At 33.7% G+C, this 27,906-nt stretch overlaps 1 protein-coding gene across 2 annotated transcripts in view; it reads left to right on the top strand.

Annotated features, from left to right (window-relative positions):
• The window catches only part of GPR137C (G protein-coupled receptor 137C), a 65,759-nt gene extending 38,623 nt beyond the window's left edge, over nt 1-27,136 (top strand). Inside the window, exons 2-7 of one of the 2 annotated variants that reach the window (XM_043556161.1) lie at nt 72-115; nt 1,884-2,112; nt 21,284-21,433; nt 22,626-22,751; nt 22,923-23,041; nt 24,299-27,136. In XM_043556161.1, coding sequence (XP_043412096.1) covers nt 72-115; nt 1,884-2,112; nt 21,284-21,433; nt 22,626-22,751; nt 22,923-23,041; nt 24,299-24,476 — 846 coding nt within the window. In that variant the 3' untranslated portion in view covers nt 24,477-27,136. The remainder of the gene's footprint in view (nt 1-71; nt 116-1,883; nt 2,113-21,283; nt 21,434-22,625; nt 22,752-22,922; nt 23,042-24,298) is intronic. The other variant, XM_043556162.1, reaches the window with a different exon arrangement.
• Nucleotides 27,137-27,906: the final 770 nt, after the last annotated feature.

A 27,906-nucleotide genomic window follows, 5' to 3' on the forward strand; every position in this document is an offset into this window, starting at 1 on the left:
CACAAAGTCAAAACAAATTTAAGAATACTGTATTACACATTTTCAAAAACCTTTCTATACTCTTTTTATAGGTTATATGTAAAGTCAGATGTGCCACTGAACTTGACAAACACAAGTAAGTTTCGTGAGTAGCAAGATCTAATTTTTTTCACAATAGACTTCTCAAAGTAGAAGGTCATGGTAGTTGAGGGTGTGGTAGCAGTTTTATAGGAAGTCCAGTGGTTAGATTAGCACATCAGAAGTGAATTGCGGATTCTACAGTTCTCCCCTCAGCCATATTGCTGCCTAGCACCTGTTTTTGCTGTTCTGCTACTGTCATGCTTTAGATGTCAGATATAGTTTCATAGGGCCTACACATATTAAAGTTAGATTATACTTTTTGGGGCAAGCATGTGTAGTATAGTTCCATGAAATAAGGAATGTTTTGGTATTGACTAATGTCAAAAATGAGAGTGCTAAACTGGGGAGTTAGGAGACGTGGGTTTCAGACCAATTCTCCCGCTAATTCATTGGCTATTCAACTCATTTAACCTCTATATTTTGGCTTCCTAAACTATTACAATCCTCTGGACATAGGGACAATTTCAAGGTCCATTTGGGGTTTCAAGTTAATATTATTATTTTTATTATTTAATCTGAGATAATATTAAGATCTAAACTTCTCAAACTAAAATTTTTGTACTTTGTACACTTAACAAAGGATTGCTTGTGACAGATTACACATTACCTTCAATTAACCTCTTTTAAACTATTTCCAAAGGCAGACAACATTTTATGATTCCCAGTGTTGAAAATGATCCAAAATAAAAGATATTAGGATGCTGAATAAATTTCTGGCTCATCTTAATTTGGGTTATAAATGTATTTGAACTGGGATTACTTTCATATAGAGAGCTGTCATAGCTACTTAATACAGGTAGCCATACCTTACATGAAGAGTTTTTATGTGGTGGTCTAATTTTTCTTTATGAGATATAGGTGAGCGTTTCTTTTTCTTTTTTTAATGTTTATTTTTGAGAGAGAGAGAGAGAGAGCACAAGCAGGGGAAGGGCAGAGAGAGAGGGAGACAGAATCTGAAGCAGGCTCCAGGCTCTGAGCCATCAGCACAGAGCCCGACGCGGCGCTCGAACTCATGAATAGCAAGATTATGACCTGAGCTGAAGTCAGATGCCTAACCCACTGAGCCCAGGCACCCCAAGGATACAGTTGAGCATTTCATTCTCAGAGTTCCTCTGTATGCATAGTAAATATGCAACTTTATAAGAAGCCAAGGTATTGAAATGCCACATATACTGTCCCTATGTTCTTCTTTAGCCATGTTTGAAAATGATGTTTGCTATGGATAATCAGAAGCTCATAAGAATTGAACATTATTTAAAGCACATTTCCCTCAACCTCTTAAAATTAATATTAGTGATCAATTTACATTTAGATAGAGGGTATTAACTTTCCAGGCAAATTATAAAAACCTGGTAATTCCTAGAATGAAAAGGTCAATGAAAATATGGTTAGTAGTTATAAAAATGAAAAAGGCAGGATTCCTTGAATTAGTGTTAAAATAATCTTATATTATTCTTCCTGGTAGAGGCAACTGAATTCGAGTCCACGTGACATTATTTTTAAGTTAATGTTTTAAAATCTAATGCCATTTTTAAAAGGTTTAGATACTAATTTTATAATAGCAAAGATATCTCAAGTAACTCTGAGTGATTATTTAATTTGTATTTAATTAAATCATAAAGATTTTATACTGAAGGAGTTATTGTACCTAAAATAACAATTCAGAATTAAATCTGAATAACAACTAATAACAACTAATTCAGAATTAAATCTAATCTCTCATTAGTATATAGATATCTAATAAATTTATTTTTTCCTTTCAGAATTCTGTTGCATTTGGGCTTCATATTGGCAAGCCTTCTTTTTTTAGTGGTGAACTTGACTTGTGCAGTGCTAGTCCATGGAGATGTCCCAGAAAATCAATTGAAGTGGACGGTGTTTGTTCGAGCATTAATTAATGATAGCCTGTTTATTCTTTGTGCCATCTCTTTAGTTAGTTACATATGCAAAATTACAAAAATGTCATCAGCAAATGTCTACCTCGAATCAAAGGTAAGTATGTTTCTTAAATTTATGCTTGAAAATATAACTTCAAATCCTCATCCTATGAAGCATGTTTTAATGAAAAGCCTATGCTTTTTTAAAAGAGTATTCTGAATGTAAGGTACATTTTTGAGCTTGAAAGAATGGTCACACGATATTAAAGTGCATTCATAACTTGGCCCTTAGTAAATAACAATTTTTTAAAAAGTTTACATTGAGCATACTATATTTTCTGTGACTTATACCTTCTACATTGTAGGATAAACAAAATAGACCAGAATTTACATGAATGTATGACAAATGGTCTAATATATAAAGCCACATTAACAATTTAAGATTTCATCAGTAAGGGTGGCAGTATTGCCATTAAACAGTTTACCAGATTATGTCTGCATACATTTGAGTTAGCAATGTTAAGATGCTATACTTCTAAACTGGTGTTTATTTGCGTATAAAGATTTAGAAAATGTTACTTCACCCCATAATGTGAAGACCTATGATTTTGAAACAGCTAATCATGTAATTAAATTTATAAATGCTTTGCTTCTGCCTTTCCTTATACTTTTTGTTTGGATCAGCAAACAGAAGCCAAATGCTAACCTATTAACAAAGAACTATAGAAGTTTCTACCACTAATCGACAGCATGGTTGAGCAGTGAATCAGTCATCACAGTGTATATTTGATACTGGATGTGAGGGTATAGATGTGTGGTTTTAGGGGTATGGTTTACACATACACACAAGCCTGTTTTAATTAGGCATTATTACCTGTTCACTGAAGATAAGCAAGATAGTGTCTTTAACAGAAGAGTTCTCTAAAATATACTTAGATTTCTATATTGTTGTTATCCATTATATAATCCTAGTAAGTTAAGGTGCTTTAATTCAATGTATCAACTTGTCCTTTAAATTTAGGTACAGACTTTAATTTTACTTTTTAAACATGTATCAGAATGCAGGATAAAAATAAAAATATATGCAAAGAGAGAGAGAGACTTTCAAAAGTATTAATCTTACCTAGGAAACTATTGTATCAATTAAAGGTTTAATTGTATAAAAGGTTAGCTCAGAAATTTAAATGTTTTAGCTCATTCTAGCTTCAGTTTAAGTGTTAAAAATAATACTGTCACTGTTACAGTACATAATCTTTTGGTGTAGCAACAGCATCTTCACTTAATGTAATAACATCACCATAACATTCAGACCTGTGCTTGTCTAGTGATAAAGCATAAATAGATTAGGTTCAACTTACATGGCTTCTTTTCTAGATATTTAACAACTTTTAAAGTTTGGTTTTACTTGCTTTGAAATAAATGTTTCTGTGACTATAAGTAAAGTTGCCAATCTAAGAAGAAAAGCTCATCTGATAACTTCTCCAGAATTATTTCAAACATCCCCTAACTATGATATGAAAGGTATTCATTTTTTTATTATTATTTTAGAAGTTTTACATTTAACAGGCGCATGGATTCAGAATTCTCTAAGAACATTACAGAGGGAAATGCTTAAATACATAACTTTAAAGGTAAACATAATAGATCTTTTGTATTATATTGTACTGTTACATAGTTCTTAGTCTTCCTAAGTTAATTATAAACTTATTTATTCAAAGAGTACAGCCTCTTGCTTTCACATTCTCCTTGTAAATCACTAGGCTCATTTTTATTTTTTGACTTCTGGACAGTAATAGCCATTTCTTTTATTTAGTCCACAAATATCAGCTAAGCATCTGCCTCTTCCCCTTTTAAACTGACCGTTTCCTACTATCCCTAAGAACATTTCCTTAAAAGCTCAGACTTGGATCCTTTGTTTTTCTTTTTATTCTTCCTTCCTTCCTTCTTCTAAATATTCATTGATAATGATATCTTACATAATTTGTTTCAACAAAATCTTACCTACCTTATTTCTAGATGGCACACAACATTCTTTCCTGTCTCTATATCTTTAGGCTGTTTCATTTTCCAGGAATGTCTCTCCCCCACCCACTGCTCTATTATTGTTTGTCCTCATCTTACCCAACTTTGAAGGCATAACTCTAATGTTTCTCCTTTTTATGAACTTGATTTGATTCTTTCCCCTTCATCTCCAAAACAAAATTTAATTTTTTTAATGTTTATTTATTTTTGAGAGACAGAGAGAGACAGAGCGTGAACTGGGGAGGGGCAGAGAGAGAGGGACACACAGAATCTGAAGCAGGCTCCAGGCTCTGACCTGTTGGCACAGAGCCTGACTCGAACCCATGAGCCGTGAGATCATGACCTGAGCTGAAGTCAGATGCTTAACCAACTGTGCCACCCAGGCACCCCTCCAAAGTAAAATTTAGAAATAACTACCTGGATTCTCTTTTTAAAAAAATTTTTAAATTATTTTAGCAGCTAGAACAATGCTGTGTATTGGTTCTCTTTTTCAAAGTAACAACTCTAACTGGGTTTTTAAATATTAGGTTATTGTCGATTTGAATAGTTTGTTTCTGCTCTTCCAATTTTTGACTTTCTTACATATTTAAGGTTTTTACTTTGTTCTTTGTCTGTGTTCTTATATAGATACGTGATTTATTATTTTGTAAACTAATAAGATATTTAGAGCAACATGTTTTCTCAAGTACTGCTTTGGCAGCTTTCCATAATCTTGTTATATTGTACAAACATTCTTATTTAACAAAAACAAAGAAAATTTTCTATTTGAGTTTAAGCCATGTCTTCAACATTACATATTTATATATCAATGTGAATTAGATACTGTCTTTACATATAGGTCTTCCTTCAACTTACTTTGATGGAAAGTCTAAAATTCATACATCTATCTTATTCAGGTCCCCTAACTTCCTTAAGAAGTTGCTTGACTGCTTGACTCTGTATGCATTTCAGCCTAAACAATATATAATTTCTGTACTCCAGTTTCTTGAAATAAAGTCTCAACTGTTAAATTTAAAAGCTTAATTGCCAAAAAAAAATGACCTGAAGGATTTCTTATTTGTTCATCTCTATAGCTATTCTACATTTTATCCTCAACCCAGTCCAGATGTTTTGTACTCAGACTTCATTGTATCATGGATAGAGTTGTCTGTTCTGACCTATACTTTGACCTATATCAAGAAATATGTAAGAAACATTTATCTTAAAAGTCACTATTGTATAATGTTGAGGATATTATCTCTACAGCGTTCCCCAGAAAAGATACTTTTCTCCAGTTCAGTCCCAGGTAAAACAGTATTGATTAAGTCCTTCTTTTCTCTGGCCACTATGCCATTCAGAGGCAAATATGTGGTTTACCTCTATATCAATCATAGATGACCTTATGATATCCACTTTGGTTCTGGCTCTACCTCTAGTTTTATTTTATTTTCTTATTCCCCCACCACCACCAGACACACATTCTTATATATTTTTTATTTTGTTTGTATCTCTGTAACTACTTCAAATTCTCTTTTGTAATGAGGGTGGTATAAATAAATAAATTAACATAAAAATGGCATTGGATATACTGTTGGATATGTTTGTATCTCTTTTTTCAGATGTATCAATTTTTAATTAATTTGGAAAGGCCTTACTGAGAGACAACATATCATAGTGATTAAGAGCTAGAAACCTGATTGGGCACCTGGGTGGCTCCGTTGGTGGTACATCTGACTTTTGATTGTACCTCAGGTAACGATCCCAGGGCTCTGGGATCCAGCCCCACGCAGAGCCTTATTTGGGTAGGTCTCCACACTGAGGGTGGAGCCTGCTTAAGATTCTCTCCCTCTCCTTTTTACCCCTCCCCTGCTCACACTCTTTCTCTCTCTTAAAAAGAGAGAGAGAGAGAGAGAGAGAGAGAGAGAGAGAGAGAGCTGGAAACCTGAGGTCAAAGAGATAAGGCAATAAGTCCCATCTCTTCTGTTACTGGCCATATGGCATTGGACAAGTAACAGTATCTCTAAGTTTCATTCAGCTGATCTGTAAAATGAAAATAATGATAGTGTTGATCTTATAGGTTGTTATGAAGGTAAGAGTAGTACCTTCTAAGGTGGTTATAAGGATTAAATGAAATTTCATATAAAGTACTTAATATAATGCCTAGCACTTGGGAAGTGCTTGTGAATGCTAGCTATTATGATCCTAACATGTACTAAAGGATGGTAACGTAACTTCAAAAAGTTCTTGAATACCTGAAATAGTTGGCAAAATTTATCTGGAGAGGGGTACTATACATGTAATCAGATTCTCAAAAGGAACATTGATCCAAAAAAAATAATAAGAATCACTGAAAAACTGAGTTTCTCTTTTAAATATTTTAATTTTACTCGACTCCACTTTCTTTATGTACCATTTCGCATGGATTTCAAAAAGGGCTGAAGTCTCTTAATAGGTGACATTTCATCTAATATTTAACTAACTTTTCTTTAAAATCTTTAGAACAAATATTACTGAAATTATGTAATGATATTTTTACTCATAGGCATTTTTGTTCTGTGATCTACTGTAACTTTTATTACAATTTCAATTTTCTCTTATTTGCATGCTCATGATAGACAATGCTTTTAACTTTTTATCTATTGCTAACATTTCAAGTGTGTCTCATTAACTTGGACAAAATATAGAATTATTTTGATTGTTTTTTTACAAACCTTTTCTACGATAAACAAACAGTTTGTATTTATTGACATGATTGCATGTTACTATTGGTCTATTTCTCCCATTAAGTTTTTTTTATTGCTGTTTGCCTTGACTTCATTTGTATGATTTCTGTGGTATATTTGAATTTATTTATTTTTTCTCAAAATTACACATAACTATTAACATTAAAATGCATACTGATAAAATTATTTTTATTCTAATATTCCTTCCAACTTCAGAAAAAAATAATAATATAACAATATAAGAACATAATGGACAAAATAACTTATCTACACAAAAAGATTTAAGCCAATGTAGATGCTTAGTCCCTGTAATGACAGGTTGGGATTATCTGTATAAAAGAACACTCAAAGGCAGGGTGGGAATAAAAGTTAAGCTATTAGGTTTATATCTCTGGTCAGGGACATGCACAATTTTATATCTGATAAAAGTGTAAAGGGAATAATTGTCTGATACTTAAGATCAGCTTGTCTCCTAGCCCAGAGGGCCATGTGCAAATAATGCATTCTCTCTCTCTCTCTCTCTCTGCCTCTCTCTCTCTCCTGAATTCCTAACAGTTTTAATTATTATGTAAACCTTTCTGTCCAATGTTCACTTAACCTTTTATCCATATTAATTTAATGTATTAAAATGGAAAACAGCATCAGCATCTTACAGAGACACAGTAACATTCAATTAGACTGATTTTTTTTTTTTTTTGAGAGAAAGAGATAGAGAGCAAGTGGGGGAGGGGCAGAGAGAGAGAGAGAGAGAGAGAAAGAGAGAGAGAGAATCCCAAACAGGCTCCGCACTATCAACACAGAGCCCAATATGGGGCTGGAACTCATGAACAATGAGCTCATGACCTGAGCTGAAGTCAAGAGTCAGACACTCAACCAACTGAGCCACCCAGACTGATATTTCTGATCTTTCATGCAGACTAGCTGATCCTACAAGACCAAAGCAGTGATTTATGGTAATTTAAGCCATAATTAAAGAAATAGACTAAAATACTATCAGTGTCTTTTTCCATCACCCTAAAATATTATGTAACCAGACTTTGGGAGGATGATGGGTAGAGAAATAGAGACTGCACCTTCCTCTGTAATAGGTATGATTGCCATCTTCCCAATACTTTGCTATAATTTCTCTCTTGAATTATGAGGATTTACTCCATCCATCTTAAGCTGTGGCACTTGGCTGCCTTTGTTACTCCAGTTCTTATACCCCAAGTCTTATTTCCTCTTCTGTTGCTGAGCAGACCCACCACACACTTGTCACATTTTAAAAAATCCATAGGAGTCAGAGATCTAATTTCACTGTCTTGAAAGCATGAACCTTTTTGAACCTGTTTAAATTTTATAATTATCAAAATACAGTTGACCCTTGAACAACAGAGGGAGTTAGAGGCACTGACCCATTACACAATTTAAAATCCACGTATAGGGGCGCCTGGGTGGTGCAGTCGGTTAAGCGTCCGACTTCAGCCAGGTCACGATCTCGCGGTCCGGGAGTTCGAGCCCCGCGTCGGGCTCTGGGCTGATGGCTCGGAGCCTGGAGCCTGTTTCCGATTCTGTGTCTCCCTCTCTCTCTGCCCCTCCCCCATTCATGCTCTGTCTCTCTCTGTCCCAAAAATAAATAAAAAACTTTGAAAAAAATAAAATAAAATAAAATCCACGTATAGCTTTGACTCCCCCAAAACTTCTTTTAATGTCTTTGGGTTTTTTTTTTTAATTGAAGTACAGTTGACACACTGACTCCTCCAAAGTTTGACTACTAATAGCCTACAGTTGACTGAAAGCCTTACCAATAATAGAAACAGTCAATTAACACACACTGTGTATACTGTGTGTATTATATACTGTATTCTTACAGTAAAGTAAGCTAGAGGAAAGAAAATGTTATTAAGTAAATCATAAGGAAGAGAAAACATATTTACAGTACTGTACAGTATTTGTCAAAAAATCTGTGGATAGTAGACTCCAACCTGTTCAAACAGTTCAGCAGTTCAAACCTGTTGTTCAAGGGTCAACTGTTTATTTTTTAATTTACTAATTGAGACTACTTTGTTTTCTTACTTTTGATCCTTAGTTTGGCATTTTATTCTCAAAATGGAAGTAGCATTTGTGAGATGTTTTCCAAAAATATGTGTAGGATTCTGCCTCTGGTAATGGCTAAGTAGCTTCTATTGGACAAACCTTCCACAGATAGCAATGATAAATTCTGGACAAAATATAAAAAGCACTGAAGGCACTGGAGAGCAACCACTTAGAAGAAGGAAATGACACTGAGTGAGTTTCCTGTTTTTTACAGCTTCTAACCTGAGGGAAGTTCTCATCCACGGGGCAGCCAAAACTAGAAGAGAAAACCTCTGTTTAACTTGCTTGAAGAATCAGAAGACAAAATTCAAGTAACTACCACAGATGGAAAATGAGTGGGAAATTTCAGGAAGAAGACAGCCAGGTAGAGGAAGCCCCAAATTCTGATGATAAATTCTGCCAAATTTTTATCTGATACCTGAACTGCACGTGAGCAAGGCAGAATTCAAGCAGCACAATTAAGAAGAAAGGAATTGAACTGATATTTCAGTTGCTCTCTATACATGGAAGACAGTTTGGGATTTGAGTCTAACCACATTAGTTTTTGGTTGAAAAATAAAAAAAAGGAAAAGAGAAAAATCAATACTTTTTAGAAGAATATAACAGAATCCAGACTCTCTAAAACATGTCACTCACAAGGGGCAGAGCACAATCCAAGATTACTAGATATATGAAGAAACAGGAAAAATATGAGTCATACTTAAAAGGCAAAAAGTAAAACTCAAAAAGCAATCTTTGGAGGCAATCCACCCTTCCAGATGATGTAGGTGTTGGCTATATCAGACAAAGATTTTATATTATGTTTAAGTATGTAAAGGAAAATACACTTTGATAAATAAATAGGAAAACTCAGGAGAACTAAAAACTATAAAAAGAATTTCTAGAATTAAAAAATACAATATTTAAATTAAAAATTCACCAGTTGGGCTTAACAGCAGATTGAAGATGAAAGAAGAAAAAGAAATCAATAAATCAGCAGAAAGTATCCAATTTGAAGCACAGTGTAGAGTAGGGGAAAGATGATAATAAAATGAACAGAATCTCGGGACCTAAGTATGCATAAGTGGAAAAGGAAAAGAGGGAGAAAATTATTTTGGAAAAAATATTTGAAGAAATAATGACTGAAATTTTCCAATTTTTGATGAAAGACATAAATTTACAGCTCAGCAACCCCAATCAAGATAAATATAAAGAAAGTGTCATATAGGTTCATTATAGTCGAAGTACTTAAAACGAAAAATAAAAAGGAAATCTTGAGAGCAGAGAAAAATAACGCATACATAAGGGAACATTGATTCAAATGATCACTCACTTCTCATCAGAAATAAGGGAGTCCAGAAGACATGGAAATGACATCTTCAACATGCTGAAGGAAACATGTTATCAACTCTGAAATCTCTATCCAATTAAAATATTCTTAAAGAATGATAAAGAAATGAAAATTCTTCCAATAGAACTAAGAGGGTTAGTTACCAACAAACCTGCACTACAAGAAATGTTAAGAAAATTCTACAGCCTAAAGGGAAATAAAGTAAACTTGAATTTCATCTCTTCGGGAAGGAATGAAGAACACAAGAAATAGTAAATATTTGGGTAAATATAATTTCTTAATTTCTAAAAAAGAAACATGACTGTGCAAAGCAAAACTTACAATGTGAGGCTTACATATGTAGATAAATAATTCTCTCTATAGTATATATAACAGTGATAGCAACTATAGTATAAAGGACAGGGGATAAATGTACCCATAATGTTGCAAGTTCTTACATTTTATGTCAAAGTGGTATGATGTTAACTATTAGACCATGGAAGTTAAGGATATATATCATAATCTTTAGAGTAGTGGTTCTCAAACTTTTTGGTCTCAAGACCCGATTAGACCTCTGAGAATTATTGAGGACTCCAATATCTAGTGTTATATCCATCTATATGTACATTATTAGAAATAAAAATTGAGACATTCTAAAAATATTCATTTCTTAATTCATTTAAAATAACAATAATATATTATCCATTATGTTAACATGAATAACATGTTTTTATGAAAACTAATTGTATTTTCCAAAACAAAAATAAATTAGAAGATCGACATTGTTTTACATTTTGCAGATCTCTTTAATTTCTGACTTAATGGAAGACAGCTGGATTTTCATGTTTGCTTCTGCATTCAATCTGTTGTGATATGTCATTTAGGTTGAAGTATATGAAGAAAATCCATCCTCACACATACATGTAGTTGGAAAATGGAGGAGAATTTTAAAACCTTTTCAGATAATTGTGGATATTCTTCTTTAATACTACACCAAAAATCTGAAGTGGAGGTTTCTTGAAGGTTAGTTGCCATGCAGAATCTAAAACCATATTAGTGAACTTTCTGTACTACTATTGGTCTATCTTACACTTTGAATGATTGTGTAACATCATGCATTGATCATTGGAAGAGAGTGGTCAAGATCTTCAAAATGATGATACATTTCATTGGACAGTATTCAAAATCACATTTATTAATATTGCCTCCAATGTCATCAGAAAAGTGTTTAAGTTTTTAGAAGCTGCCATGCCAGTGTTATCATGGACATAAGAGTTTACAAGTTCTCAAAAATTCTAATTTTCATTAGAAAATTTATATTTCACCATTGACAATAGTGTCAGATATTTTCTTTGAAGTGACAGGATAATTTCACTTATTTTAAAAATATATATTCCTGGTAACCAAGTATGAATAAGCATTGTTTGTCTTCCATAGTTGTTTGTTGAGTAAAAAATGGTGTTCCATAAAAAAGTCTAGTTTAGCTCACAAGTCAAACAACCACATAAGTGCTTTTCCTCAAGACTACCACTATGCTTCAGTATGCAGCAGAATTGCTTTAAGTGCATGTCTCATGTCATCACGCAGAATTTTTTTTAAGTTTATTTATTTATTTTTGAGAGAGTGAGAGCAAGCATGAGTTGGGGAGGGGCGGTGTGGGAGGAAGGGAGAGAGAATTCCAAGCAGACTCCACACCATCAAGGCAAAGCCTTGAGAGAGTGAGAGCAAGCATGAGTTGGGGAGGGGTGGTGAGGGAGGAAGGGAGAGAAAATTCCAAGCAGGCTCCACACCATCAAGGCAGAGCCCAATGTGGGGCTTGATCTCACAAACCACGAGATCATGACCTGAGCTGAGATCAAGAGTCAGATGCCTAACCAACTAAGCCATAGGCACCCCTCATCACACAGAATTTTAAATAGACACATACTTTAGGTTGATAATTAATAAATATTTTCATTGCTTCATCAAGGATATTCTTAAGTGACACTGACTTTCTTTTTTAATCAGGAATTCATAGTAGTAAAGAATACAATACAGTTTGGGGCCACTGCCTTGCTTTGTACTAAGGCCCAGAAGTTTTCCCTACCATTGCTTTTGTACCATTAGTGAACATATCAACACAGTTGACCCAGGATAAACAATCAGAAGAGCTTTCAACACTTTGGATATTTCAGTGCCACTTATGTTTCTTCTCAGACATTGACATAAAAGAATACCTTTCAGGATGATTAGTGGATGCTCACACTGGATTATTACAAACAAAATTAGTCCTGCTTCATCAAGTTCAATCATTTACAAGACAAAAATAGAAATCTATAGATAAGATATTAAATCTTTGTTTTCAGTTAAATCTTCAAATCAGTTAATTTCTGTACTACTGGAAAATGGCAATGCCATAATTTATTCAATGGACTTCCCATCTGGCAGGCATTCAGTACTGTCCACTGTGTAAGGCTTTACTGGTTTCTCAGCTACTGTGTGTGCTTTCTCAGCCAGTGCAATATAGTAATATAGCCTGTAAATATTTGAATGGTGTTTTCCTTTCTAATTTGGAAAGCTATAAAAACAATTTTTAGTGTTTAAAGTGCTCACCACATCTGCATTTAAATTTCAATTCCTCTTGCTTTTAATCTCTGGTCTCAAAATGACTCTGCAGCCTAACTTGGGCCTCAATATTATTCAGAAATGTTCTGTCATAGAAGACATAACAAGGTAAATTATTAACGTTTGTAAAGCCTATTGAAAGATACTTTTCATTACATTTTATTTGATAAAACAAAACAAGAAATCAGTTTCATACAGTTCCTTTGAGGTAGTTTCCTTACTTTATTGAGTCAGAGAGTTCTAATCACTTTCCTCTTTCTCAGCATCTTAGAGATAAACAGGGAAGTTGTATGTTAAAGATATTTTTTATTGTGGTAAAATATATATAACATAAATTTTACCATTTAATCATTTTTAATTGTATAGTTCAGTGGCATTAAGTACATTCATATTGTTGTACAACCATTGCTATCTATCTCAAGAACATTTCATTATCCCATAGTGAAACTCTGTATCCATTAAAAAAAATAATTTCCTATTCCTGAGACAATAATCCATTCTTAAATATTAAAAAAATATGTTTTCATTTTAGAGTAAAATATGATTAATTTTTAATATGAGTTTAATATCAAATTTTAAATTTTTTAAAGTTTTTGAAGAAAGGTCTTAAATATTGTAAAACAAATCTGTCAGGTATACCAATTCTTATTGTATTTCCATGGAGGTACAAGGATTTCAAAATAACTACTTACTGGATGATAATGGAGTTTCAGCAGATATAACCAAAGAAACCTAGCAAGAAGCCAGTAAAAGTAGGAAAACAATCTGAGTTCATCTCTGAAAATGCACATATTTATACCCTAATTCTATTATATCAGGAATTCTGTAAAACACAAGAATATACATGCATACAAAGTGTTGACATCATCCCTTATCATGTAGCCTCTGGAAAACTCTGCTGTACATCCAAAAGAGAATTAGAGTACAATAAGTAAATAACATCTTAGTATTTTTTTTATCATTTTGATTTTGATCTTTAAGGTCCCTGGACCACACTTTAAGAACTGCTACCCTAGAGCAACCACTTAAAGCAAAAACAAAACAAATCAAAAACTGGAAAAGTATAGTTAAAAATCCAATAGATAAGTTAAAATGTAATCCTAAAAAATATTCAATTAACCCAAAAAAACACAGGAAATAATAGAGGAAAAACAAACACCAGCAGCAAAAAACAAGCAGAAGCAAACAGAAAACAAATGGTAAAATGTAAGATTTAAATCCAAACATATCACCAATTATATTAAATGTTAATGGACTAAACACCCCATTAAAACATAGAGATGGTCAAAATGGCACTTTAAATATAAAAAAAAGATATGTCAAAAATAAATAAATGGAAACTATAATATGCTATGCATTCAGTAAGCATAAGAAGGCCCTTTAATATCAGATAAGATAGATCTAAAAACCAAGTATTACCAGATATAAAAAGATGCCTTTCATCAGGAAACAAAGAATATTAGCAAATGTAAGAGGTATATTTCATCAGAAAGACATAAAAATTATAAATGGGTACATGAAGCCAAAAATAGTAGGAAATAAAGCAGAAAAAAAGATTTACCAAAATGGTGAGAAATAAAAGGGGGAATTTGTACAATTATAGTTGGAGATTTTATTGCCCCCCCCCCAACAATTGATAAAACAGTCAGTACAAAAAATCTGAACAGCACTACCAACACCCTTGAGCTAATTGACTCTCAGTAACTGGAGGGTACACATTCCTTTCAATTGAGCGTGGAAATGGTCATCAAAATAAACCATACAAGGCACCATAATAAAAGTATCAATACTTTCAAAAGAACTGGAATCAAAGAATGTTTTCTAGCATAATGCAATTAAATATCAGTAATGATATGATATCTAAAAAAAATCCCAATATTTAAAAATCATAACATAATTCTAAATAACCCATAAGAAAAGGAAGAAATCACAAGGGAAATTAGAAAACATTTCATATGGAAGGATAACAAAATACAATATATCAAAATTTGTGGGATACTGCTAAAATAGTGCTTGAAGAGAAAAATATATCTTTAAATGCTATATTAGAATGGAAGAAAGATATAAAACTATGGCCTAAGATTTCACCTTAGAAACTATGGGGAAACTAGGACAAAGTTAAAAAAAAAAAAAAGTAAGTCCAAAGCAAGTAGAAGGACTGAAGGACTGAGATAATAAAGATAAGAATAGAAATCAGTGAAACAGAAAATAAACAATAGAAAAATTAAAGCCAAAAGTTAATTCTGTGAATAGATGAACAAATTTTATGTATGGAAACAAGCGCAGTGAAGATACAAATTCCCAATATCATGAATGAAAGAGGGAATATCACTGTAGATCTTAACAGGCATTAAAAGAAAAATGAAGGAATATTATGAACAGCTTTTTGTGAGCAAATTTGACAACTTAGAGGAAATGGACAGATTACTTTAAAAATACAATGTAACAAATTGGTAGAAGATAAAATATTAGTTCTGAATTGCCCTATATTATTAAAAAAAATTTGATTTGTTATCAGAAATTTCCATCAAAGAAAACTCTAGGCCCAGATGGTTTCACTGGTTAATTTTATCAAATCTTTAAAGATAAATTAATACCAATATTAAACTCTTTTGAAAATATAAAAGGAAAGAACTCTTTCCAACATATTTTATAAGGACAGCATTACTGTGATACCAAACTTGACAAAGATATTACAAAGCACATAAAAACTACAATACTTAAAGATTCAGAATCTAAGCAATATGTAAAAAGGAAAAGATATTATAACCAAGAAGAGTTTATCCCAGGAATGCAACATTGGTTTCACATTGAAAATCAAATCAGTTTAATTCACTCATTAGGAGAACAAAGGGAAAAAATAAATATGTAATAATTTGAATAGATGTAGAAAAAACATTTGATAAAATTCAGCACCCTCCATGACTTAAAAAAACATGGAACTCTCAGCTAATAGGGTATACAAGAAATAATCCTCTATCTGATAAAAAGCATCTATAAAAAACCTTCCATCAATATCATACTTAAAGTATTGTTTTGCCCCTAGGATTGGAAACAAAGAAAGAATGCCCATTCTCACCATTTCTATTCAATATTCCAAGAAAACAAGAAACAAAAAGTATAAAATTGGAAATAAAAAAGTAAAACTCTGTACTTAACAGAATTGCTTTTGTAGAGCATCTTAAAGAGTCTGCTAAATAACTACTAGAATTCATGAGTGAATTTAGCAAAGTTCTCAGGATACAAGGTCAAAATGCAAAATTAATGTGTTTTTATATATACCAAGAGCAGTCAATTAGAAGATAAAATTCAAATCACATTTATGTTAGCATCAAAAAACAAAATACTTAGAAACAAAATTTCCAAGGCACCTGGGTGGCTTAGTTGGTTAAGCATCTAACTTTTGATTTCTGCTCAGGTCATGATCTCATGGTTCATGAGATTGAGCACTGCATCAGGCTCTATGCCGACAGCATGGAGCCTGCTTGAGTTTCTCTCTCTCCTTTTCTCTCTGCCCCTCCCCCGCTCACACTCATGTTCTCTCTCAAAATAAATAAATAAACTTAAAAAAAAAAGAAACAAATTTTCCAAAAAAAACCAAGCAATATCTCTGTACTTAAAACTACAAAATATTACTGAGAGAAATTAAAGAAGACTATAAATCAATGAAGACTATTGTTCATGGATTAGAAGATGCAGTATTGTTAAGATGGCAATTCTTCCCAAAATGATTTACAGATTCAAAGCGATCCTAATCATAATTCTACGATGTGGTTTTTAAAAATAGAATTTGGCAATTTTATTCTAAAACTTATATGGAAACGCAAAGGACCTAAAAATACATTTAAAATGGTGCATTCTAATAAAACTTTGTTCTATGATGAAAGTATTCTATACCTGCATTGTTCAGTATGGTAGCTAGCCATATGTGACTATTGAGCACTTGAAAAGTAGCTATTCTGACAGAGGATCTGATCATTTAATTTAATTTAATTTAATTTAATTTAAGTGTAAATAACCAAATGTGGCTAATGGCTATTGTATTGAACAATGCAGAAAGAAACACTGAAAAAGCAGGGGACTTACACTAGATGGCTTTGAAATTTAGGATACAGCTACAATAATGAAAACACTGTGCTACTGGCATAAAAGAGGCAAACAGATCAATGGAACAGAATAGAAAGCCTAGAAATCAATCCACACATATAAGGTCGTTTGATTTTTGACCAAGGTGCTAAAGCAATCCAAACGGAAAAGGAAACCTTTTTAACTAATGAGGTTGGAAAAACTGGATATCCATATGAAACAAAATGAAGCCCAACTCCATCTCATACTATACGCACATAAAAATATTTCAAAATGGATGATAGACCTAAATGTAAATGAAAAAATTCTAAAACTTCTGAAAATAAACACCAAAAAGTATCTTTACAACTTGGGCATAGGCAAAGATTTCTTAGGTCATAGAGTAATCAGAAGGAATAGATTGACGAATTAGACTTAATTAAATTTTAAATTTCTCATCCAAAGAAAAGACTAATAAAATGCAAAAGCAAGTCACAGACTTCAAGAAAATATTTGCATATTTCTGACAAAGGACTCATTTCCAGCATATATAGAGATTTCTTACAACTCAATAATAAAAATAAAAGACAACCGAATTTAGAAGTGGACAATGATATGAATAGATTTTTCACAAAGAAGATATACAAATGGCCAATAAACAAAATGTCATTAGTCTTCATGAAATGCAAATTAACAAAAATGAGATACTACCACACAACCATCAGCATGGCTAAAATTAAAAAGATTGAAAACCCCTATGTTGTCTAGGATGTAGAACAACTGGAACTCTCATACTTTGTTGGAAGTATAAAATTATACATCTATTTTGGAAAGAGATCAGGCAATTTCTTATACAGCTGAATTTATACCAACCATACCACCCAGTAATTCCATTCTTAGGTATTTACCCCAAAGAAGTGAAAACATATGTCCACAGAAAGATGTATATAAGAATATTTATAGAAACTATCCATCAACAGAAAAAACTGTCAAATAAACAATCTCATATAATTATTAAGTGGAATTAGTGTGATTAACTATCCTGGTTTCTCTGGGACTGAGAAGTTTTCTGGGACTTTCAGTGCTAAAACTAGGAAACTCTTAAGCAAATCAGAGCCAGTTAGTCATTCTAATTATCCACCTCAGCAATACAAAGACCATAGAATTACTAAAACATCCAACAACATGGGTGAAGCACAAAACATTATGCTGAGTGAATGAAGCCTACAAAAGAGTTCATATTCTATGGTCCTCTTTATATGAAGTTCAGAACTAAGGTGTAGCAAAAACAGAAGCAGTAGAGTGTATACATCTGAGGGTTTGGCTGATGGGGAAGGGGTGTGAGGGAACTTTCTGGAGTGATGGTAATGCTCTCTATTTTGGTAGAAATGTGGGTTACACTGGTGTATACATTTGTCAAAACTTAGTGAATGGTAATTTGAAGTTTCTGCATATCTACATTTTAAAAATACCTGTAAACAAATATTGAACTCTAGCTAATGACATGCATACCAATGTGTTAATAATATGTATACTGAAGTGAGGTGTGACTCTTCTTTCCTTGTCTGGTATGGAATTTCTAAAAAAAAGTGGTGTAGATGTTAGAGATGGAAGAAGGGAGAATAATACCTTGAGGATTGCTTCTGAGTGGAATTCTCTGTTATTGACTCCATTCATTTTAGAAAGATTTTCTTTAACTTTTTGACAACAGCTTCCATGTTGCTGAATCCATTTTTCTGTTTTGTTTTGTAATCCTGTGTTTTGCAGGAAGAATCTTACTTTGCTTTCTAAATCAGTGAGCTTCTTTCATTGTTATATATATATAATCTAGCTGTAATTTTGTTTTATTAATTGCCTCAGTGTTATTGACTCTGCTAACTTTTCTCACAACCTTTTTTTTTTTTTGGCTTTTATAGTATTTACAAGTATAAACAAAATATCTCCATATTATGTCTTTTAGTAGTCATTTTATTTCTCCAGAAAGTTACTTAGGATTATTTTAAGGGATGGCAGTGCTTACAACATTCTAACTTCTTGTTATCTAATGTTTCTTTAATACTATAGTACTTTTAAAATTGGTTCTGGATTGGCTTTAGATTAGCTTCTGTTTAATGTTTTTTTTTTTTTATATTTTGAAGAGAGAGACAAGGCATAGGCAGGGGAGGGGCAGAGAGAGAGGGAGACACAGAATCCGAAGCAGGATCCAGAGCTGTCAGCACAGAGCCTGACACGGGGCTGGAACCCACAAACCCTGAAATCACAACCTGAGCAGAAGTCGGATGCTTAACCAACTGAGCCTCCCAGGCACCCCTAGATTAGCTTTTTTATTAACAACTTTTTTGGGTATTCACAAAAATAAAAATGTACACTGTAGAAAATTTTAGCCTTGATTTTAGAAAATTTTAATCTTGTTAGGGTTTTACTTGTTTTCACGCATACTTTTTGTTATGGTAATGAGGTAGGTCAAAAGAGTACTCTCAGCACCTGGGTGGCTAAGTCGGTTAAGTGTCCGACATGGGCTCAGGTCATGATCTCCCATTTTGTGAGTTTGAGCCCCATGTTGGGCTCTGGGCTAATAGCTCAGAGCCTGGAGCCTGCTTTGGATTCTGTGTCTCCCTCTCTCTCTGCCGCTCACCTGCTTGCTTGCGCGTGCTCTCTCTTTCTATCTCTCAAAAATAAATAAAAAATTTTAAAAATAAGAGGGTACTCTCAACATCTTTCAAGGTATCTTTTATCTTTTAGTTCTCCTTCTTCTTATATACCTCTAAAATGTGTTGTTCTTATAAAGAAGTCAGTTATAATAATGGTTCTCAATCCTACCAAACCCAGTGCACACTTCTAATAAGGTTTTTTTTTTAGTTTATTTATTTATTTTTGAGAGAGAGAGAGAGAGAGAGAGAGGGAGAGGGCACACATGCATATGGGAGAGGGGCAGAGAGAGAGGGGGGAGAGAGAGAATCCCAAGCAGGCTCCTTGCTGTCAGTGCAGAGCCTGATGCAGGGCTCAAACCCATGAACTGAGATTGTGACCTCAGCCAAAATCAAGAGTTGGATGCTCAACGGACTGAGCCACCCAGGCACCCCTCTAATAAGTACTTTTTTTTTTCTTTAACATTTATTTATTTTTGAGACAGAGAGACAGAGCATGAACGGGGGAGGGGCAGAGAGAGAGGGAGACACAGAATCGGAAACAGGCTCCAGGCTCTGAGCTGTCAGCACAGAGCCCCACATGGGGCTCGAACTCACAGACCGTGAGATCATGACCTGAGCCGAAGTCGGACGCTCAACCGAGTGAGCCACCCAGGTGCTCCTCTAATAAGTACTTTTAATAATTTTTTTTCTATCCTGAAATTAATAGATTATTTTAATCTACCTACACACATAACCAAAAACTCAATGTAAGTGCCCTTAATATAAAGAGGAAATAAAAGGAAAGTAATTAACAACTATTTCAATATGTAAATTTAGGGGCATGATATACTAGTCAGATGCTTGTTATCTATACACAGAAACCAAATGGGACAGCTACAATGCAGTGGATCTTTTTGGCAGTTGTGTCACTTCTCAGAATAATGTTTTGGTTTTCTGGGTTTTTTTTTCGGCGTGAATATATTTTTTTTAATTTTATTTTTTTAAATTTTCATCCAAATTAGTTAGCATATAGTGCAACAATGATTTCAGGAGTAGATTCCTTAGTGTCCCTTACCCAATTAGCCCATCCCCCCTCCCACAACCCCTCCAATAACCCTCTGTTTGTTCTCCATATTTAAGAGTCTCTCATGAGGGGGACAAAACATCAGAATAATGTTTTTAATGCATAATATAAATAGGATTACAAAGGAAACCAATTGTATTGAAATATAGACCCCAGGTTAAGAATCCCTGCAACTCCATTGGGTGTGAGTACTAAATTGTGAGTACTAAATTATAAGAGTTTTCTATTTGGGGAAACAATGGAAGCCTTGATATTAAAGTGTTATTGATTCAAAAGTGCATTTGAGTGCCTACATCATTTTGTCGTCAACATAATGACATCAATAGGGATTAACTAACATCAGCTCTCTAATAGAATAAGGCAAATTACATAAGAGCTGTATTTCTATTCTAATTTTGTATCTCATTAGAAACCAAGTGTATGAAATGGAATAATGCTTCTATTTCCCATGCTTTTCTCATTAGGACTAAACTACCTCTCTGATTAATATCAATTTTGCCAACTTATTTCTTCATATTACTTAAGGGAGTAAGGTAACCTTGGCAGGACAAAATCTTCCTCCAGCTACCATTGGGCAAGTTGGCAAATAATTTATCTGTATTAATAGGGTAATTTAAACCCAAGTGGTTCTAAGAATAGGAATCATAAAGCAGGATAATCAAGAGTTTGTTTCAACAGGTGCTCACTCAGTGTTTTCTAAGAGTGCATTGCAAGAGGTGACCATGTTGTATGTGTATGAACAGCCTGTCATGACAAATGTGCAATGTCATGATGATGAGTTTTATTTCTTTTAGGGTATGTCTCTGTGCCAGACTGTTGTTGTAGGCTCTGTAGTCATTCTCCTCTACTCTTCAAGAGCATGTTACAATTTGGTGGTGATCACCATATCTCAGGATACATTAGAAAGTCCATTTAACTATGGCTGGGATAATCTTTCAGATAAGGTAAGTAGCTACCATGTATTGCTAATCTAATAATTTAATAAGGAAGTTAGCCTTAACTAAGAGAACATTTTAAGTGTTTGATTTACAAACAAACACTTTTATGGAATCTCTAGCTACTAACAGTAATCAGACTTAAAGCTTTATGTATAAAAATCCTCATTTACACGTGTCACTTAAAATCATTCGTCAGAATATTTTCTTTTCTTTTTGCAAATAATACTACTAGTGACATAAACCTACTGTTCATAAACCTATCTTGCTAATTTTTTTCAAGGACAGTGTTTAAATACCTCTAGATAAATGGATTGTCTGTCATTAGCTAGTGAATATATCTTTAACTTGTTAGGATAAAAGTTATTCTCTCAAACCCAAGACCTAAATATAATCTAAATATGTGGTTCAGTTTGTTTAAATAATGACTTTTTTGAAAATCTAGTATCATCAGCCATGTTAATGGGAGAGCATTCATAGTTCCTTGGGTGTCCAGGTATTTGCTCCAATAATTCCGAGTACTCTATATTTAACCTCCCAGCACTCTCCATCCCCTACCGAAAAGTGCAGTTTGACATAGCTACCTGTCATATGTTTACATTAACTTAACTTTGTACTGAATTGAAGACATTCTGGAATACCACTTTATAAGAATTTCAGTTACCATTCTAAAGAAAAGGAATTTTCATATGTGGTTCCAGATGGCAGAATCTCTTCACTCCTTTTGCCATTTCTCTCTCCCAACATCTAGTAGGATAAGCAAACTCAATACGAAGTTTAGGCCCAAAGACATATTTTTAAATAGCAGTGGAGCTGAACAATTTGATATGTGACATTTCTCTACAGGTGTAACTCAGTAAGTGCTATTATGTTGCCCATGGAGTAATTAGAATGAGTAGTCTCTTTTATAACTCTCTTCAGACTTTGGGGCCAAAAAACAAGATCACTCCATTTTATCCATATGTTAAAAATATTTTCATAAATTGATGCATTGAAAAATAGCTTTTTATTCTACTTAACATCAAAGCACATTTTTACATCCTTTAAAGGATATGAAACCACAAAATATGGAAAATTGGAGATTTATGTGCCTGTGGTTGATGTGTTTTCAATTACCCTACCTGACGCAAGTTAATTGTGGAGGGTGACTGCTTACACATCAGACAGACTTAAACATTGCTCTGTCACACTCTGTTTACAGGCTCATCTAGAAGATGTGAGTGGAGAAGAGTATGTAGTATTTGGAATGGTCCTCTTTCTGTGGGAACATGTCCCAGCATGGTCTGTGGTACTCTTTTTCCGGGCGCAGAGACTAAACCAGAATTTGGTATGACATCATAAGATTCCCCAATGCCTGTTGCCCTTATCTTTAAAAACAATGGAACATTTATATTGATTTTCTATTTTTGTCAAAGTTTAAGACTAAAAAGCATTCTAGATCTCATCCTTCTTTCTTAGTTGGAAAGTAAATCTTCATATGTTAATATTTTGTTCACAGGCACCTGCTGGCATGATAAATAGTCACAATTACAGTTCCAGAGCTTACTTTTTCGACAACCCAAGACGATATGATAGTGATGATGACCTGCCAAGACTGGGAGGTTCGAGAGAAGGAAGGTAGGTGTTCAGGACGAGCACTGAATACATCGAAAAGGAACAAACTGAAGCTTCGGGGCTAGTACTGAATACATTGAAAAGGAACAAACCTAAGCTTTTTAAACATTTTTTAATGTTTATTGATTTTTGAGAGAGAGAGAGAGAGCATGAGTAGGGGAGGGGCAGAGAGTGAGAGACGGAGACCCAGAATCCGAAGCAGGCTCCAGGCTCTGAGCTGTCAGCACAGAACCCGACGTGGGGCTCAAACTCAGGAACTGTGAGATCATGACCTGAGCCTGAACTGTGAGATCATAACCTGAGCCGAAGTCGGAGGCTTAACCAAGTGAGCCATCGAGGCGCCCCAAGAACAAACCTAAGCTTTGACCCGAATAGGTAAAAAGTGATTTGGTGATATACGTCAATAAATAAGATCATTTAAACCAGATCTTAGAGCAGTAGATGCTACACTTATAGTGGAACCTATACTATAAAAAACTATCATCTGACTCTAATGTTACCTTTATTTGAGAAATGCCTTTGGGAGTAAAACGGTACCATCTTATTTCAGGATCCCATGTTGCTTCAAAGCTGGCAGAAGTTAGCAAGTAGGGAAGGAATACAATTAGAGTGATGTATATGTTTCCTTATCTATAGTGCTATTCAAAGCCCACAGGAAAACCCTAGATTAACCTTTTGGGAATCTTAGATGCTATAGGAAATCTCCTTGTGTCCTTCTTACTCTAAAATCACTGCAACTCCATACCATTAGCTGTGTATCAGGGCAAAGCGAAAAGCTAAAAGCATACCTCCATAATACTTTGAGCTTGATATAACATTTTCTGTAATCCTCATTTCATCTGGACAATTTACTTAACCTGTTTTTTTTCAGCCTGTTTTTCACCTATAAAATAGGGATAATAGAATTTATCTAATAGGATTGTTGTAAAAATTAAATAAGGTATGTGTGTGTATACATTACTTCATGTATATACACAGAAACATGTCTTACAAGAGCCTAGTCCATAATAAACAGCACTATATTATCATCTGATAATCAAGTTCTAATTCTGACGTATTTATTCTTTTGTAATATGTGATATAAAATCAAGGATATTAGATAAAAGTCATTCCATTTTGTAGAAAGCCATCATATTACTTGGCAAAGAATATACTCAATATTTGAATACTGTATTATGAAATTCATTGAACACTAAAAATGCCAATGTGACTTACATCCTGATCACACTCCTATCACTTTTTTGCCTTTTCTTGTTGCAGTTTATCAAATTCGCAAGGTTTGGGCTGGTATGGCACCATGACTGGGTGTGGCAGCAACAGCTATACAGTCTCTCCCCACCTGAATGGACCTATGACAGACACTGCTCCTTTGCTCTTTACTTGTAGCAATTTAGATATGAGCAATCACCATAGCTTGTATGTAACACCACAAAACTGACAGCATTACCGAGCCGTGATTCTTCCATTGTTTCTCATGAACGTGTATATTCGATGTGTTTAAATGCCATCTACATAAACATTCCATTATCTGTTGCAACTGAAAACACAGCCTGGAAATGTGGTTCAGCAGAGAACACACCTGTTACTTTTGACTTCTTCATAGCAAAATGAAGTAAAATGGGAAGTTTGGAGTGGGAGAAAAGAAGGATTAGATCTTAAGGCACTTGATGGCTGCAAACATCCTGACTTTGGAACATCAAATGCATATTTGCATATTTGCACTTTTATCTTTGTTCTGAAAGAGTACACTGCAGTCCCCAAAGTCACACTCTAGGGTTCACACTAGGATATTATATTGTACACCTAATTAGGAGGCAATTTCCCTATGAAAATCAAAGCCTGTATATTCAGTGGTATATTCTATGTGGAATTCTTACCCAATAAAAATTTTACGGTGTGAACAGTGTGCAGGATTAAGGTATAACAATGTACCATTCTTTTTAAAAATCTACTTAAAATTATGTGATCACTGAAGATAGTTCTTTTAAGCATGATTGTAAAATACCAACCAAAATTATTCCATCATTTTTTTTAAACGACAGTAGTAATCCTTTACAATGATGACCAGCAGTGTTCTTTGGAAATCCACGGTCATTTCTTCAAGAAGAAAGTATACCGGTGGAAATGATGTGGCTACTTTGAGTAGAATTGGTCAAGTGATCATTTTGTATGATTAAGATATATTATAGTAGTTTAAGCATGGCTCTTCAAGAAAGCAATAGTGATTTTTGCATAGGGAGATTTGGGTAGAAACTTCTTGGGACTAAACACATTTACAGATGCATTTAAGAATTATTCATAAAATGTACAATTCTAAGTTAAAACATGAATACATTTTCAAAAGCATCTGATTTGGCTGAACAAGATACAGCTGATTGTACCTATTGAATCAGGATTGTCCTCAGGTAAATTAAGTCATGATACATTATTGCAGTAAACTCAAGTGCAATACTTTGTAAGACATATAATTCCTCCTTTAGTTTTCCCATTTTTATATCTTGTATATGGGCAAAGCCAGATTAAATTTAATTCAAATTAATTCCAGCACTAGACTAAATAAGAAAACTGATGTACTAACTAGGTAAGTACAAAACCAGTGTTTAACAATATTGGAATACTTCTAGAATTATATTAAAACTGTCTTGAATGTCCTATCCCAAATCTAAAAATATATATATATATGGTAGGCTAAGGTAATAAAGGATTTTAAAATGCACTTTCTACCAGTATCTATATGGAAAGAAGTAGATGCTGAATACCTCAAGATGCCAAGGGAACAGGCAACATTGGGAAGTTGTCACAATTGTGCTTAAAGACAACTAGCTACATACAGTTGTCTGCTGATCTATTTCTTCAGAACTGCAACTAATACAACTGTCCTTTTCTGTCTTTTGACTAGAAAGTTATGTTTTATTTCTACTATCATTTAAAATACCTTTCAAGGTTTTAATAATTGCTTATTCAGTGATTTCATAAGAGTATAACAGGAATAAATGAAATTTTTAATGCTTTTGATCTTTTGGGAGGCTGGTATACAGCCAAAGAAATTTCTTCTTTTTATCATACAAAATGACTTTGAACTCAATCAGAAGCATAAGCCTATAGTGACAAATGTTACTTTGGGTCTGTTTTAAATTCTCTGATTGTAACCAAATTACTTAAAAATTTATAGTACAGAAGTTAACCTTGGTATTTACATGACAACATAACATACACTTAACCGGGTATATTTTGATGACAACTTCAGTTCTTAGATTTCTATTCAGAATGCCAACTATTTATTTTCCTAATAATGTTGAGTATGTAATTACCTAGAACTATCTGAAAAGATGTGTTATCTCTTTTAATCCTTGAGGTTCCAAGTAAATAAGATAAATTTTTTTCTAAGGCCTCCCTACATAGTGTTCCTATTTGACCAGATAAGCAAAGATTACTTAAAAAAAAAAAAAAATCCAGATAAAATATCTTGGTTCTTTCAGTGGCATTAGTTGATTCTTCCAAATTTCAGATTTGTAGATTTATTCTTATCACTGACTTAGGGTACCTGAATTCTTGCATTTGTCCCCTTGTACACATCTCCCACAATACATCACCAAAGACAAAGAAAGATAAGCTTCTGGCCCAATTTTTGCTTAAAAATTCCAAAGCACTAGGAGCACTTTAAGTTTGGTCTCGAAAGAAGGAGCTGTTTATGAAATCAAAGGGCTACCGATTCCCTGCTCATCCTGCACTGAAGCACATGATGACAATTTCAAACCTTCCTTTTTGGTTCATTAATTAGAACAGTGAATTTCATTGCTTAAGTGTGTAATTCTACAGTGATTAGCAGTACTTGTTTTTATTGTTTCATTTGGGTGGTCATTAATTTTGAAACTCTTACCACTCAGTGTAGCTGGTTGTAGTTTTATGAAAGATGTAATTTATAGCTAAAGTGGCTTTTTTATGCATAGCTGCCTTTTTTATTGTTTAACAGTGTTTCTCAGCTATACAATCAGTTTCAAACTGGTTGTGAAAGTATAGCTGTGGCCAATGAATGTATTTGTTTCACTAAATTGTAACAAAACACTACTGTTAAAAATAAAAGTGTTTGTGCTTTTATTTGGAGGTCTGGTTTTCTTAAATGTCTCAACTGATGACACTGACTTCTGTCATACAAGCATAAGAACCCTGGTGCTACCAAAGAAAAGAGAAAAATGTCAGGAATTACAGATGATAGTTTGCTGTTCGTGAGCTTATATTTATATCTGGACATTGTGTCTCTTAATATTGTACACTAATTTTGACATGAACTGGCACACACTTTATTTAAAAATAGCAATATGATTGTGATAGTATGTTTATTCAAACAATTAGCTAAGAAAAATCTTTGTAAGGGGCGCCTAGGTGGCTCGGTCAGTTAAGCATCCAACTTCGGCTCAGGTCATGATCTCACAGTTTGCGAGTTGGAGCCCTGTGTGGGGTTCTGTGCTGACAGCTCAGAGCCTGGAGCCTGCTTCAGATTCTGTCTCCCTCTCTTTCTGCCCCTCCCCCACTCACGTTGTCTTTCTCAAAAATAAACATCAACAAAACTAATTTTTAAAAAAGTACAATGCTTAAAAAATTTTTTTTGTATGACATGACTTCTAACACCTCTCTCTTTCTCTTTGAATTTTAAACAGGAATAAATTTATCTAGCCTGTAATCTTGGGCAGCTATTCATTGATTACTTGAGAAATTCTTCAGTGATGTTGCCTTTTCCCCTAAAAGAAGAGTTCTTACTATTTTTTCCATAATAGAATCCCTTTATAATTTGCCAAAACCACACCAAATTTTGAATGCAATTTCAGGAGATTTACTGGCCACCCCCCTGAAGTCCACAAATCCTTGGG

Source organism: Prionailurus bengalensis, chromosome B3 (genome assembly GCF_016509475.1).
Source record: "Prionailurus bengalensis isolate Pbe53 chromosome B3, Fcat_Pben_1.1_paternal_pri, whole genome shotgun sequence".
NCBI classification, from domain to species: domain Eukaryota; kingdom Metazoa; phylum Chordata; class Mammalia; order Carnivora; family Felidae; genus Prionailurus; species Prionailurus bengalensis.